The following is a 15,856-nucleotide window of genomic DNA, read 5'->3' on the forward strand; positions in this document are numbered from 1 at the left end:
CAAGGAAGGGGTGGGGGCGTGGGGTGCGGGCTGCCACACCTTTGCATGCGTTAAAGACAGGATGGCCCCCCCCAAAGCAAATTCCTTCTTCATTGGCAGTCTGAGAAAGCCTGGAATAGGGCCATAGTTGGTTTGGCTTAAAATATTAGTAATAATTGTCCATTGTTCTCCTTAGTCCTTTCATTACCCTTCTTAGAAGCTAAAATCAGCAGCCCTGACAGCATTTCCTGAGTTATAAAGCCTATGAAACAGCATGGGAGAGGCATTTGAGTTTAATAAGATGATTCAAGGGATTATAAGTGGTTTATATTTATTCATTTAACTTTCTTTATATTTTCCAAAGTGTAATAAATATGTATTATTTTTTAATAAGAAAAATAGTGATGGTAAAATACTTATGTACTTGAGCTACTTATATATGTCACTATGAGAGATATTATCCTTCTCAGCTGGATTTTTACCCACTGTTTCCTCCCTGTTGTTCTGAAGGGACTGTGGTGTTTAGATGTCTGTTGTTATTGTTATGGACTCCCTTTGGGGAGCTCTTCTACTTTTTAGTTAACTCGTCTTGCTATAGAAATGAAAACTGAGGTTTTCTGAGGCTTCAAAACTGACTAATAACAAATCCAGGCAAGAAGACTATTAAAAGGTGGAAGAACAGAAAATGCATACCCTTTTTTTTTTTTAAGAGGAGAAAAGAAAAAAAGAGCCTAGTGAGGTCACTATTAGTGGATGATAGTGATATGTTCTTGAGGAATTGCTTTGAGTTGTTTGAAGAGTGTCTGCACTGAAGCAGGTTTAATTGTTCAGTGAAGCATTTAATTGTTATGGGGGGAAACATAAGAGGCCAACTTGAAGACTTTTCTTTGAAACTGCAATTTTTATTTGGATGCTTCTTTGGTTTGCAATTTTTGTAATGCTGAATTGGAAGTAAAATTGAGAGACTGGCAAGGTTGAACCCTAACCCTTCTCCTACACCCAAGTTCGGGAAAATGCTCAGTGCCTACCCAAAAATTATTTTGGGAGCATCAGTCTTTCCTTATTATCAGCCTGAGAAATGGAAATCCTAAATTAGGGTATACCATCTATGGACATTTTCTAGGCTCCTATGAAGGCAGAAGTCCTGCCACCTCTGGGTTAAACTGATGGTGCTTGTCTTTATGTTAACTAGATGTTGGTCTTATGATTGTCTTTTCTGGAGTTCTTGGGTCACATTGGGACTCTCAAGGCAGCAACCTACTTATGAGCTTTTATGTGTGTGGTTGTGATACTCCTTCTATGGATCATTTTCACTCACTTCTCTTACTTTTCTCTCCAGCCATCTCTGAGGCCAGTCAGGTACCTCCTGCTCTGCATGTATTGATGCCCTGTCCAAGCTCAGTCTTCATGCTTGGCAGTTGCTTATAGAATCCTGCTTAAGGATGGGAAGGGCTCTTCCTGCAGCTCCAGAAGTCTTTCTCCCATCTCCTACCCTCAGGACCATCACTGGGTCAGTCTTCCCCGTGCCTGCCCATTAGTGTGGGGCTTGGCCTTTCACATTTATTATCTCTTGTTACCCTAACAGTGCCCAGGAAGATGGGAGTAGTTGGAAGAGAGGTAGACCACTGTCTGCTCTGGTGGTCATGGAAGGTTTCAGAAGTGAGGCCTGAGCTAGACCTTTCAGTGTGGATTGAATTTCACTTGAGGAGAGATAAGAATTCCCTCTATGTAGAGTGGTGAGGAGGAGAAAATAATGTTGCATAAAGGGTTAGTTTTCTCCCTTTTATTATGTTACCTCACTGCCCAAAAGCCTTTTATGTGGACACAGAGCTCTCCCTATTCTGTATTCAAGGTTCTTCATAGTCCGACCACATCGTGCCCTTTGAGTCTTAACCCCCACTCACCTTACCCCCTTCTCTCAATTTCAGCCTTTCTCTGCTGCTCATTGTTCCTTAAGTGTTGATCATCTGCTCTCCTGTCTGCCCCCCAAACCTCTACTCTTGTGGGCACTCTCCCTGGAATGCCCATTGTCCTCTCTCTAGCCTGGTCTTTCTCATCCCCAGCCCCTGCTCAAATCTCATCTATTTCTGAAACGAGGATAGTAACCTGCTCCTTCTAATTTCTTCAGTACTTACTGTTTATATAATTCCTTCTTAATTACCTTTTAAAGTGGTCCTCAACTTAGATTCTAAATCTTAAGCCTGCATAGCTGCCTAGCACAGCAATGAACAATATTAGGTGCTTCATAAATATTATTGGTTCATTCTTGTAGGTGATTTGTTAAGGATTGAAGAAACCCTGTAATGTAATAGAAAATGCTCATTCCTGTGGTGGTCATAAGCTAATACAGAGGGAATTGAAACTCTTCAGAACAGACTCTTTAGAAAGTTTCAAACAGTAGCAGGAGTTATCTCTTAAATTCTTTTGAGTCCTGAAATCCATTTTTTCCCCATTAAGGCAAAGGTGATTTGTTGTCTAGATGTCACTTTCTCTCAAAGGCATGTGAGAAATGGAAAACTCATCTGAAAATTCTATAATGTGATATCTCTGAAGGAGACAAATGTACCATGTTATAAACAAAATGTTAATACAACTACAATTACTCAGATATACGTATGCTCTGGGCTGACCAATTGAGTGAGTAGAAACAATTTTTATGCAACAAAACTCTTCTACTGCAGATTTTAAAAGTTATTTTAAGGCTGTGTTTAGCCAGATTCAAGATTCTTATCTCCAGCTACTATGCCTAAGGGTTTTCAAATGAGCTGTCAAATTTTCCCACAGCAGGTTACTGTAAAAGAGTAACTGGGTTATAGGGTCAGTTGACCAATCTTTAATGCAGTGGTGCTCAACCGTGACTGACCAGGGTGGAGGGGTGGCAATTTTGCCCTCCAGGGAAATGTCTGGCGAGATATATATACACACACACACACACACACACACATATATATATATACACGTATATATGTATACATATATATATACATACACACACACACACACACACACACACACACACACACACATATATGTATGTATATATTTGGAAACAACTTGGGGTGAGGGTTCTACTGGGATCTAGTGAGTAGAAGCCAGGGTGCTCCTAAGCATCCTGTAATGCAAGTGACAGCCCCACTCCCACTCCCTACTGCAAATAATTATACAGTCCAAAATATCAGTAGTGCTGAGGTTAAGAAACCCTGCTTTAAAGGAAATAAGCTGATATGTTAAGGGTTGAAAGAAATTAATTTATAAAATCTTAGAGAAGAAAACAAATCTTCATAGACCATCTAGTTATGACACCTACAGGTGGGAATATGAGGACAAAATTTCATTTCTTTTGGATTCTGAAGGGGAAAAAACTCATGCGGGTGACTGGTTTGTTTATTCCCTCAATCTTATTTCTTAGAAGGGATTTTAAATGATTAAAGAATGATTAGAGGAGGGGGACTTGGAGAGAATTCAGAAATCACTGGAAATTAGAATTAGAAATGATCCTAGTGATCACCAAGTTCAATTCTCTTTTTCACAGAGATTAAATGACTTGTTCAGGGCCTCACAACTGACTGGAAAAGGGATAGATTGGAACCTGGTCTTCTGTTTGCCTGCTTCAAATGCTTCCTCTCCACAATCACTCTATCAAAATTTTTCCTCTGCCTAGTTTCACGTCTCAGTTGCTCTATGAAGCCTTGTTAAACTACTATAGATCTCCTTAATCTCCAATTTATTGGTGGAAATGTACAGTTTGCCACTTGATTAAATGTTATCTGGTACTCTTGTTTCTTCTCCTTTCTCAGATTAATAAACTCTTCAAGAGCAGTGAATCTTTTTGTCTCCATAATATTTGCCTCAGTGTTGGATAAGAGGTAGGCATGTCATGATCAATGGATTGATCAATTGTGTCCATGGGAAGCTTTGAACAGAATACACTGTGCATGCTGAGATTCTGTGCATGTCACTGAGACATATGAGTGACGGGTTAATTAGTAAATCCACCCACACCCTTCCAGGAGTTTCAGAAATGGCAGAGATTGAGACCAGCTTTGTAGGCCTATGGGGCCCACATTTATATATTGGTAGTTATCCAAACATAGTTAGCCTTTAAAAAAACAAGATAAAACAAAACGCTGAAGCAAAACAAAACAAAGTCTCAGGTAACCTTACATAAACAATATCAAACAGGAAGGACTATTTGGTTATGGGGAGGAGGAGAAAGAGGTCACTATAACAAAACTAATTTCAGGCTTTCAAAAAATTGCCTCAAATAACCAGATAAGTTTTATTTATCTTGACCAATAACTTTGACAATGAAATTTTAAAATGAGACCACAGGAAAGAGGATTATCCCTGGGATGGCTCACTATAACACCAAAGGTTAACCCAGGGTACATTCTGATGGCAGCATTTTGAGTGTAAAACTTGCTGCCCTGATGGGATGTTGACAGATTTGTAAGTACTGCCATGTGAATGGTGTTAATTCATTATCAAATTATAAAGTACTCAGAGGTGTTGGCCAGTTAACTTATTGGACTCCCTAAGGATTCTTTACCCTACAGTGTTGCCTTTGGGAGATGACTGCTCTGATGTGTTAGACTGTACTAAAGCTTTACCCTTCTTGATATAGCTTGAAGAGTGGCAGGCATCCGTCAGTTGGAAAGAAAAGGGCTTGGAGTCTAATCTAAATGAAAATTAATTTAAAGGGGTTTAAAGTTTGGGGAGTTTAGTAAATCACTTATCTTTTTTCTTTCTTGTATTTGCTTCCCTGTGGCCTAAGGTAAATGGAGTCCTTTGTTTTAGTTCATCCAACTGCTTTCTTTAATGTGTGTTCTGGACCATTCCCAAGAAGTGCTACAGCCTGGGATCTAAGGGAGAAACAGAGCTTGTAGGTGTCAGACAGCCTGCTACAGCTCAGCTAAAGATTTAGGCATCTATGCTGTGTTACAGTTGTAAAATTGGGAACCTTCCCAACCAATAAAATGGTAGTTTTTATTGAGCTTTTCCTTTGAATAAAAAGAAAACCTAGGGAAAAAGCCCTCTGTTTGTCATGCCAGCCACTAGAGGGTGAATAGTCACACTTCCTGGGACAGGTGTAGTTCACTGTGATGGAGTAGGACTATAGTCAGAACATATTTGCTGATGTTTATCAATACAGGAACTTCTAAAACAATGGAAGGCCAATTTTAGGGTGCATACTAAGCAGGAGGAGAGCTTGTTAAAATGCATATCCCTCAGTCCTACCCTCAGAGATTCTGATTTCATAGTTCTGGATGGTGCTTAATGTTAATAACAGGAAATTCTCACATAGGCAGGTCTCTTGGATTTTACTTTGAGAAATATTGATGTTAGGAATATTTTGGCCATGCAGTTTTGCCTGATTACCTTTTCTCTTGGGATTGCAAAGCGAAATGATTATTTTGAAGCGAAAAACTTAACAATAGCAGAAACTAAGTACAGGGAAATGAGAATGTTGGTTAATTTAAAGGTCTCTCCCTGCTTTTGTCTAACAAGTTTCAAAGGAAACTCACTTTATAAAGATTCAGAATTTTACAAAAAAACAACTAAAAACTTGCTTTTATTTAGAGTTATACTTTGATCAATAAAGATCATAGAACCCATAGTCTACAAGTATCCAAAAAGTTTTAATATATCCTTTTTATGACCATCTCACAGTACCCCTAGTTTTATCATTCTGGTGTCATGAAGACCACAATGCCTAATAATATCTTGGTATTGTGAAAAGTAGTTGTGGAGATCTTCTGAGTAGAGTTTATATAATCCTGTCATTATCTTGAACAAATGTAGAGTCCATTCTTTATATGCAGAGATCCAACCACAGTAATGCACATTGTCCTTCCAGGAAGGATGATAATTTTATTTTTGCCAGTGACCCAAGAGAGCAGTGGCAACCTCTTGGGGAAAGTTTTGCCATTGCTTTTAGATGGAAGGGAGAATGTGGTAAAAGTCATTCAAATCTGGAATAGGATGTTGCAGCTCAAAAAGTTGAAGTGATAGTAGAACTGAGAGTAAAATGAGACTTGGTCCTGATGCCAGAACTTTGACCAGTACAAAGAAGATCATTTTTTCAGAAATGTATAAAAACACTCTGGTCTTCTGTAGGCCTCTATTGGGCCTTCTTTCCTTTTACTCCAAAGAATCAAACTTTATTCTCACAGGCTGCTACTGCAGTGTCACTACCTCTCTCCTTCCTGATTTTCCAGGTTCCTCTGTGATTATGTGTAGATGAAAAAGGAAAGGAAGGTGCTTTTTCAGAAACAATGCTCTCTTTAATTTTAATTCATGTACCTTTAATAACTTACATAAAAGTTATTAATCTAACAGAGCTCCTAAAATTTATTTTGATGCTGATATATTATATTGAAGGAATCCTTCCTATAGAAAAACCTCCAAAAGAGAGATAATTCTTGAAGGTTTGGTAAATTTCCAGTAATGTTAGACTTAACTTGGGAAGCCTCTTTATAGTTAAGATCTGGGACAGATGATGAAATGATCATTTGTGCATTGCAATCGTGGAGTTTAGGACTTGTGGTGTTAAATTTATTGTAGAAAATGCTCTGGCTCACATAAGAGTAAGAAATTGAATCCTTAGGAGACTGGTGGGCTGATGACTAGCCTGGAACTTCCCAACCTTTGTTAGTTACAGGTATGCCAAGAATGGATTTCCTTAGCCCCTGGGGCAGTCAGGAGCGGCCTGGTCCCTTGGCTGGTTGTCTTTGCCACTTTATCCATTTTCCCCGGTGCCACATAAACACATTTTCTGTTTGTGCCATTACATGACAAAGGTCAGGAAGAACTGGGAAGACTTTGTTCTTGAATTCTTTCTAGTTTCCATTGTTCATAATTTTATCAGTTGATCACTGCCCTCCAAAATTTTACATATACCCTGTCTTCATTAACTGGAGAAAGATCTCGTGCACCAGTATTACCAACTTTGAAACATGTAAGTTGACATGTGTAATTCCTTCTAATATTCTAGCCCAAGGTGACTTAAAAATAAAATAGTTTTGAAAAACATTTAGACCATCATGTATTTTGTAATACACTTGGGTCACTGCCAATTGCCAAGATAAATGTGTTTAAACTGAAAATTTCTCATTCATCACCAGCGTAAGCTTTCATCTAAATTTATTTAATGATGATGCAAGCCCACAGCATTGGAGTTCTAGTCCATCACTGTGGAAGTGTTTCTGTCAACAAATCCTTGCGTTGCTATCATGAAATTGATTTTGCAGAGAAAAGAGGATAATTGTGAAAGTTTCTTTTACTTTTAAAGATCTTCACAGTCTTCCTGGGTGTCTAAATGAACTGTATTTAAATTCAATAACTGGCAATAAAGCTGACCACACTAAATTAACAATTAAGGGTTTGGGGAAAGGAAAATGGCAATGAGCTACTTTGACTGAAATAATCTTTTTTGATTGTGACTTGAGGACCACATTTGTAATTTAAAATGTTCTTTGGAGAGCTGTTGTTCCCTGCTGCAGAAGTACTTACTATGTACAGGGAGTTCCATAAGCCAGGTATCAGAATTTCTAGAATGCTTTGGCTGAGTGTTTCTCAGCCTACTTTGTGAATGGCAGTACGATAATTGAAGAAGAAATTCATAGTACCCTACTTCCCTCAATTAGCATACTGTATGATTTTTTTAAAGGTATGCCTTCTCCATAACTTGTGTTCATAACTATCTTTGGCTTTCATTTGCTTATTGAGAGTTAAAAAAACACTAATAATTTACAGCTTCTGAATGCAGCCCACTTAAAAGGGTAGGTAGCACCTACTTTAAATAGTCTAAACTATTTTGAGAATAAAAAGGAAAAGGGAAAAAGAATGACATTGTTTGCTTGAAGCAGATTTGAGTGTTCAAAGTGCTAGTTATGCCATAATGACTGATACAGGTTTGGATATGTTTTATGGGGCTCTGGTCTATGGTAAGAATACAGTCAACTCTTGATTGTTAAGGTAACTTGTATTTCCAGAAATGCTTTCTCTGCTTGCCTATCACATTTCAAATTTTTTTACTTTTACCATAAGCTAATATGTGCTCACAAAATGCAAAATATTTAATATTATTTTATTCATTTATTATCAGTAAACATTTATTAAGTTCCTAAAAAAGTCAAGCGCTACACTGGACACTAGAGATACAGAGATACTTCTCAAACATGAAGTTAGATTTGTTCCCAAAAGATCAGTAGTTAACTTTGAAATGAAAGAGACATACATCTTGATTTATTTGTACCACTTTCTCTTTTTCTAAAATGTGATCAAAAGTTGACTGTAAATAGGTAGTAGGTCCTATTGTTTGTTTGTTTTTTTAAGGAAGAATTAATAGAAAATGTGAGCAGGAAGTACAATTCTATTGTACATGCAAAACTGTAACATAAAATGACCAGAAGAAAATCCAGCAAGCAGTGGTAAAAATAACAAATTATTTACTGCTTTATAATGTTAAAGTATTTCACCAAGGCAAGTTGCAGTCAAATTAATGTAAGTTATGAAAAATGATATACAAAAAAAGATGTATTTATACAAGTGCAGACTAAATGTTTTCAATACAGGTATGTAAATGAAAAGATATACAGTAAGTGCACACTTGATATAACTATGCAGGCAACACTTAGTTAGTTTCAGATGCTCTTGTATAGTTCATGCACAAACCTTTCCAAAGTACAAGTTCAGTCAGTCTTTTTGGGGTTTTGGAGGGATGATTAAAAAAGGATTGAGTTCCTTGCAAGAATATCAGTATAGACTGGATGAGGGTGAGGATGGTCAGTTATATATATTACTTACTGTAATTTGTGATTGTCGAGGAAGAGATGTGGCTGTTGGTGTGATAGTAATACTGCTGGTGACTTTACTGGTTGTTTTGTTTAATGCCCCGTTAGTTAAGCCTTGAGTTCGGTTATCCTGCGGTAGTGCTGAAGGGCTTGCAGGTCTCACGGGGCTGGCCACGGCTTGCATGTAAGGACTTCCTAAGTGAATGTGGATTTTATTATCCTCAGTAGTTATCACACTTGAACTATTGCTATTTGAACGTTGAAACTGCCACGATGATTGCCGGTCTGGGGAGACTCTGAAAATCGCGTGCTTGGCACTGATTTCTATTGGCTCTGGGGAGCGTCCCTGCTCAGGAGAGCTAGCTGGACCAGTCACAGCCAAAACCTGAATAGGTGACATTGTCCTTTCTGGAGTTATAGAACCACAAGACTCTGGGGTCTGAGCTCTGGCAAAGGTTGCTAAAGTAATTGGGGACATGCCTTGCTCTAAATTTGTAAGGCCTTCAGTAAAGGTTTTGGATTTCATTGGCGTTATGGAGGCATTCTGGAGGATGGTTATCCTTTGCTTTGGAGTGCCACAGTTTGGTATCACTGCGGTACTTGTGTAAGAGTGAGGACTCTCTGTGGTCGGACTTGTGATTTCAAGAGTGGCTGTGTTTTGAGCATGGTCTGGAGTAACTTTTATATGAAGTGGCTGTCCAGGTGTGTGGCTAAGAACTAGATCTCCAGGTTGCACAAAGTTGCCATTGGATTTAGTTTGTATTTTTCCATTCTGAGGATGACCCTCCTTGGATTTCATCCAAGGAATCCATAGCTTCCTGTTAACAGGACAGGAAGTAGATGAGTTGCATTTGAAGGACAGCACTGATTCCTCATCATTATGGTCCTCATCCTGGTCCTCACTCTCCTCATATAACTGACCATTAATGACGGCCCGTTCCAGAGGAATGAGACTCTTATAATCAGGTGGTTCATTGTCCACTGCTTCTGTTTGGACTTCTTTAGAAAATACTTGAGGGTCAGAGATTCTTCTTCCATTGAGACTAGGCCGGAGGCTCTTACTGAAATGTCGGTACCTGTCTAACTCTTTAGTGAGGTTTTCAATCTCTCTTCCTAAATCTCTGTTTCTGTTTTCTTGTTGATTGAGTTTCTTTTGCAGAATTGAGTGATCACCCTGGAGGTGACATATTAGGTCCTCAGTTGCCATGTATTCATGAATTTTCTCCTTTAATGCATCTACTTCTCTTGAGAGGTGCCCTGACTTAGCTTCTTCTTCTTGAAGCCTTTTGAAAAGCCATTGTTCATGGCTGGATTCTGTCTTTTCTGCTAACCTGTACTTGGCAAGTTCAATTTTAACATGTTCCAGCTCTTCAGATAAAAATTGAGCTCTGTCTCGTTCACTGGCATACCTTCGTTCTAGGGTTTCATACTCATCTTCTGTTTTCATGAGGTCATCCTCGATGGCTTTCATATCCTTTAGTCTCAGTTTCAGTCTTTCCACTTCTTGAGAGAGCTCTTTAATCTTATTATTTTCTTGGTGTAATGTTGTAGTGGACTTAACAGAATCTTGTTTTAATTTGTTTTGTAGGACATCTTTCTCAGTTGCCTCCAAAGACTGAAGCCTATTTTTCAACATATTAACTTTTGACAGGAGATCATTTCCTTTCTCTTCCTCTGCTTTCAGCTTGTTTTTTAGATCATCTCTCTCTTTGGTTATACTGTACATCTTTTCTTCCACATCGGTTTTGGACTTGAGTGCCCTTTTAGTTTCCTCAATTAACTTCTCAGTGACAGATGTCACTTTATTTTGCTCCATTTGAAGTTGAGAAGAAGCAGTTTGTAACTTATCTTCAGTTTGCTTTAATTTCTCGCTCATTGTTTTCCGTTCATCTACGAGCATCACTGTTAATGTTTTCAGTTTAGTTAAATCCTCTTTTAGGGTGAATTCTGTTTTCTCCAGCCGACTTTCAATGTCTTCTAGCTCTTTAATCCTCACTTTTAAGCTTTCCAGTTCTTGAGATAACTGCTTCGTGGTCATCTTTTCTTTTTCTAGATTGCATTTCAGAGAGTAACAATCTTGTTTGCTTTTGTTGAAAGCATCTTCTAATTTTTCCAGAGCCATAATCCTTTTATTGAGCTTTTCAACCTCTAGTTTAAAGTCTTTGCTCTGTGATGTTTCCCTGTCGAGCCTCTTATTGAGATCTCTGCACTGCTCCTCCATTTTTATCAGCTCTTCATCCTTCCCTTCCATTTCTAGCACACGTTTCCTGAGCTCCTCCACTTCAGCCATGATGCCAGCATTTCCACATTCTCCCTTGTTGATTTTTTCTTTTATATCTTGCAGCTCCTCTTCCGCTTTTCTTAAAGACCTGTTTGTCTCTTCTAACTCATCAATTTGTCGGCTGAGTGCTGCCAGCTTTTGTCGGAGCTGGCGATTTTGGCTGTCCTCATTGGTGAGCTTTGCCATAATGGCTTCTTGGTTTTGGTGAAACTCTGTGGTCTGCGTTTGCAATTCTTTCTCTAGTCTGGTTGCCTTCTGCTCTTCTTCCTGAGCTCTGACTTCAGCAAGGGCTAGTTTAGCATGTGTTTCCTTTGCACTTGTGGTCAGGTCTTGGATTTTCTGTCTTTGAAGGGTGAGCTGTGCTGTCAGCCTTTGTTGTTCGTCTACCACCATCAAAGCAAAAGACTTCAGCTTGGTCAGCTCCTCCTTCAGGGCAATGACCCTTTTCTCCTTTTCTTGCTCGTTCTTCTCCTGGGACTCAGTTTTTTTGTCAATCACCTTCTTTAATCTGAAAAATACAAGAGTGCATTCTATTTTGTGATTGGTGCTTTAGTAATGTATTGACTGTGATTAAATATTTGTGTAATTTAGAAAGATTGTATCAGCTCACATAGAATATGGATAGGAGTTTCTGAATTTGATGAGGGTGGAGAATTTTGATGAACAGATATTTTGCTTTTTTGCTTTAGTTCCTATTGAGGTAACAAATTGCAGTTTACCAGGAGCCTCAGTAGAAGATTAAGAGCAAGATTAGTTGATTTCAATTGCTTGTGTAACACATAATCAGTAGACAGTCTGGCCTGAAGGTTGAGACAACAGGCACAAGCTTGAGATTTAGTTGAACCTGGCTTCAAGACAGGCCCTGCTCTTATAATTTATCTAACCTGGGCAGTTATTTCACCTCCCTGAGTCTCAATTTCCTCATATGAAAATGGGGACAATAATTGTATTTATCCCAGGCTTTTTGTGAAAACTAAATGAGATAATTCATTAAAGATGCTTCACACAGTCCTGGCACATAGTAAACATTTGGTAAATGTTGCTGTTCTTTTTTATTGGTGTGGTTATAATTATATTTAATTGAATGGTTTGCTTGAATTGTAATATATGGTGCATTAAATGTTTGATATTCACCTTCCTGATTCTTGGTTTAGATAAAATTTTATTGATATTTCTTCGAAGTTATGCTCCTCACTGATGAACATTTTTGCCAATTAAAACTTGGTTTTCTCTTGCATGACGTTGTCCTAGGAACCTCTGTACATATCTCTTTATCCCCACAGTGGGATGGCAGTTAAATGAGGGAAAATGAGAGGCATCTGAAGGGATTTGGAGTTTTTATAACATGGGAAGAGCATGGTGTGGTAGGAGAGAGCTTATTTATGACAGTCAGATGCTAGCGACAATGGAGGAGAAACTATCATCAGGAACATATTGATTTCCTCTTAAATAATGTCTCTATCCAAGTAAGATCAAGTTGGAAGCAACAGAGTTATTTTAGGTTTTTTTTTTCTCTTATTCCTTTGTTTTCTTAGGGGTTGTTAATTTTCTTGGGGTATGGAAGGAACATGTTGGAAGCAATGTAGTTATTTTAGATTATTTGTTTTTCTTACTCCTCTGTTTGGACATGGTTTATTAATTTTCTTGGGGTATGGTAGGAACATATTGGAAGCAAAGTAGTTATTTTAGGTTATTTGTTTTCCTTAATCCATTGCTTTGTTTGAAATGTTGTGGGGTTTTTTTGGTTGTTGTTTGCCTGTTTGTTTTTAATTTTTTGATAAACAAAGTTAAAAAATTGAAAAAAAATCAGTAGAAAAATGGGAGTAAAAACTAAATGACAAATAGGGTGGGATGGGGGGATGGTTTGGGTATTCTTTTTTCACTTTTATTTTTTATTCTTATTCTGATTCTTTCTGATGTAAGGAAAATGTTCAGAAATAGATTGTGGTGATGAACGCATAACTATATGATCATACTGTGAACAGCTGATTGTATACCATGGATGACTGTATGGTTTGTGAATATATTTCAATAAAACTGAATTAAAAAAAAAAATAATAATGTCTCTATCCAAACATACTCTCTTTTTCTTTTACATTTTAAATTTGTCAGCATAACAGGAGGGCAGGGCATGTTTTACATGAAGTATAAACTATTTCTTCCACATACTTTTTTCCTTCAGCAGTGAGGTTGCAATTTTAAATTTGAGGCACTCTTAATTACACTGGGAATGGACTGATTATAGAGTATGCAATTACAGCTTTGCAATATTGTTATACAGAAGCTAAAATAGAATGGAATCCTTGAAAAATTGAACTGAAGGACTGATGTGGATGAAAAGTTATAAATATTTGTTTTCTGATCAGGCATAAAGAATTCATAATATTTTACTGTATCTTTTCTATCAGGAATGAGTTGAATATCCAATGTATGTCTTTAATACTTTCCACAGAACTTTCTATTTGAAAGTTGTTTATGTAAAAATCTAAGAGAACATTTTAAAAGGAAACTAATTTAGAGTTTGTCTTCCTTGGACATAAAGAGTACTTATTTTTGAAATCCTAATCTGCTCTTTTATGTAATTAACAATACCTAAGAGGAACATGGTTAAAATAATTTTATAATGCAAGAATTGCCAAACTTTTTGTGAGGAAGACCCACTTTTAGTTTTTCTTGTCTTGAACACCTGACAAGAGGCTGGCTCAAGAGCCTGAAAAACTAAGGCAGGGCAGAATGTGGGGATGGGGTTGGTGATGATCTCATCCATGATAGTGAGAAAAGGCTTGCCCACAGCATTTGGCCATGTTCCACTCCTTATTTGATATGTGGAAACCTGAGAAGAGACACATAGCGGCTCCTTCCCAAGTGGTAGAGTCCATGGGTAAACTGCTTTGGTGGTGAATCAGATATAATGATTTTGATAGTACATTGAGCATAACTGCAGTGAAATATGTTCCCTCCTCTTTACCACAGTTCTTAGAGTTTTATTCGAGAACAGTTTCACAAAAACTTTTCAAGATTCCTTTTCAACTTATTAAATAATGCCATGTGCTATTTCATTTTCATGTGAAGGTGGTGTATTCTCTCAGGATATAAAGGAGAGAATAATGTTTTGCAGTATAATGAGAAGAGCATTAAAATGGAATGGTGATTAGTGAATCTTGGTAGTGCAATAATAGGCAAAAAGGTTTTGAAAAAATTACATTTGTTTCCATTGTGCTCAGTCTGAGTTCAAGTATGATGCATCTTTTTCATGGCCTCTTGAAGTCAGCTGACAAGTTAGCTCCCAAGCCCCATTTTACAAGGCACATAATACTGACAATTTCAATACATCCGCTCTTAGCATTTTGTTTCCCAATAACCTGCCGTTTCCCTGGGCCACTCCCAGGAGCATACCTCAGGACAGTCAATAGCCTAGGACAGGTAAAGCCTGTCAAGGAGAGAAATGGGAGTTTATATGCATAAAGAGTTATACCCTGACCATCAACTCAGGAGCTCAGGACTGGTAACCAGTGAGAACCAAGGGCAGGAGGCCTTGGTGGCACCTTTACAGAGCCAGTTGGGTATGTGTATATTACACATTTTGTGTGCGTGTGTGTGTGTGTGCAAGACAGAGAGAAAGCAAGAGATTGGTTATGCTACTGAATTTCAGGGGAATTAGCACATCTTCTGGAAGAGGTGGATGGGTTTACCCTAAATCATTCACTCTTTTCTTGCCTTATATCCAGGCTGAAATTTGAGGTTAGCTTCTGGTCTTGAAGAAAGGTGTTTCTTTGCAAAGTTAGTTGGTCCTTATAGCATTTGAAGCTGCAAGCCTCACCTGTTGTGTGCAATACCCTAAACAAGGAAGCTAACCGTCATGCTGCTAATTATTAATGCAGTGCAGGAATGGATATAGAGATAGACAGATCCCTGTATTATAGGCACACATGCATACATATATTATGATTTTTTTTTACTAGGTGTATTTTTTCTTTCAAATAAAACAAATTTTCTTTTTGTTATGAAAACATGTTTGTTCAAATACATATGAATGATTTCAGTAAATATTTGCTGAGTGTTTACTGTATTTTAGTCATTTGAGGTATATAATCCCTTACCCAAAACTCTTGAAGCTAAATGTTTTTGGAATCCCAGGATTTGTACAAATTTAGAAAGGCCTTAAGGAGAGTTCATCACATATTACATAGCAGCCCCAGCAAGGTCTGGGGCACCATCCCCTTAAGTAACCCCTTGAATACTTCTGCAGTGAACCATGTGAATAGTTATACTAAGAGGGATAAGATTATGAACGTCCTCACATCTATTCAGATGCCAACAGTTTTTCAATAACTTTCTGTTTCTGGAGTTTTTGAAGTTTTTGAATTGTAGACAAGGGATTGTTAACATGTAGAATGAAAGTATAGGCTCTTAGTGTCTTTTGGGTGAGGAGGTTATAGAGTTGAGGCTCCTAAGCCCTCATCCTTCTTTCCCTAGGACTGGGTTTTAGACTAAACAGTAATTTAATTTACTGTCTCCATTATTTTTCTTTGGTTATTAACAGATTTTAGGTATTGATGCTGACTGAATTTATATGCTAATATAAACTATCATTGTATCATTTCTCGGAGTTTGCTAGCAGAAGCAGAGAAATTATTTTGAGGGCTATTAACCAGGGACCCATAATCTTAGAAGCATAGATTCAGGAACTTTCCAGATCTGAAATTTACCCCTTAGGGCTATTTAGTAAAATTCTTGCTCTTTTTCTGTGACTAGTTTCAATTAGTACACCTTTGCCCTCGGACGTTATATAATCCATGCC

General features: G+C 37.8%; 2 protein-coding genes across 6 annotated transcripts in view; one reads left to right on the forward strand and one right to left on the reverse strand.

The window, feature by feature from the left end:
- CMSS1 (cms1 ribosomal small subunit homolog) overlaps positions 1-15,856 on the forward strand; it is a 416,700-nt gene that overhangs the window by 15,928 nt on the left and 384,916 nt on the right. The gene's annotated exons all lie outside the window — the stretch shown is intronic.
- Positions 1-15,856, reverse strand: part of FILIP1L (filamin A interacting protein 1 like) — a 124,306-nt gene that overhangs the window by 12,768 nt on the left and 95,682 nt on the right. Inside the window, exon 4 of one of the 2 annotated variants that reach the window (XM_037834401.1) lies at positions 8,788-11,563. In XM_037834401.1, coding sequence (XP_037690329.1) covers positions 8,788-11,563 — 2,776 coding nt within the window. Of the gene's footprint in view, positions 1-8,406; positions 11,564-15,856 lie in introns of those variants that run through there. The other variant, XM_037834390.1, reaches the window with a different exon arrangement.

The sequence above is a fragment of the Choloepus didactylus genome, chromosome 1 (genome assembly GCF_015220235.1).
Source record: "Choloepus didactylus isolate mChoDid1 chromosome 1, mChoDid1.pri, whole genome shotgun sequence".
NCBI lineage: Eukaryota > Metazoa > Chordata > Mammalia > Pilosa > Megalonychidae > Choloepus > Choloepus didactylus.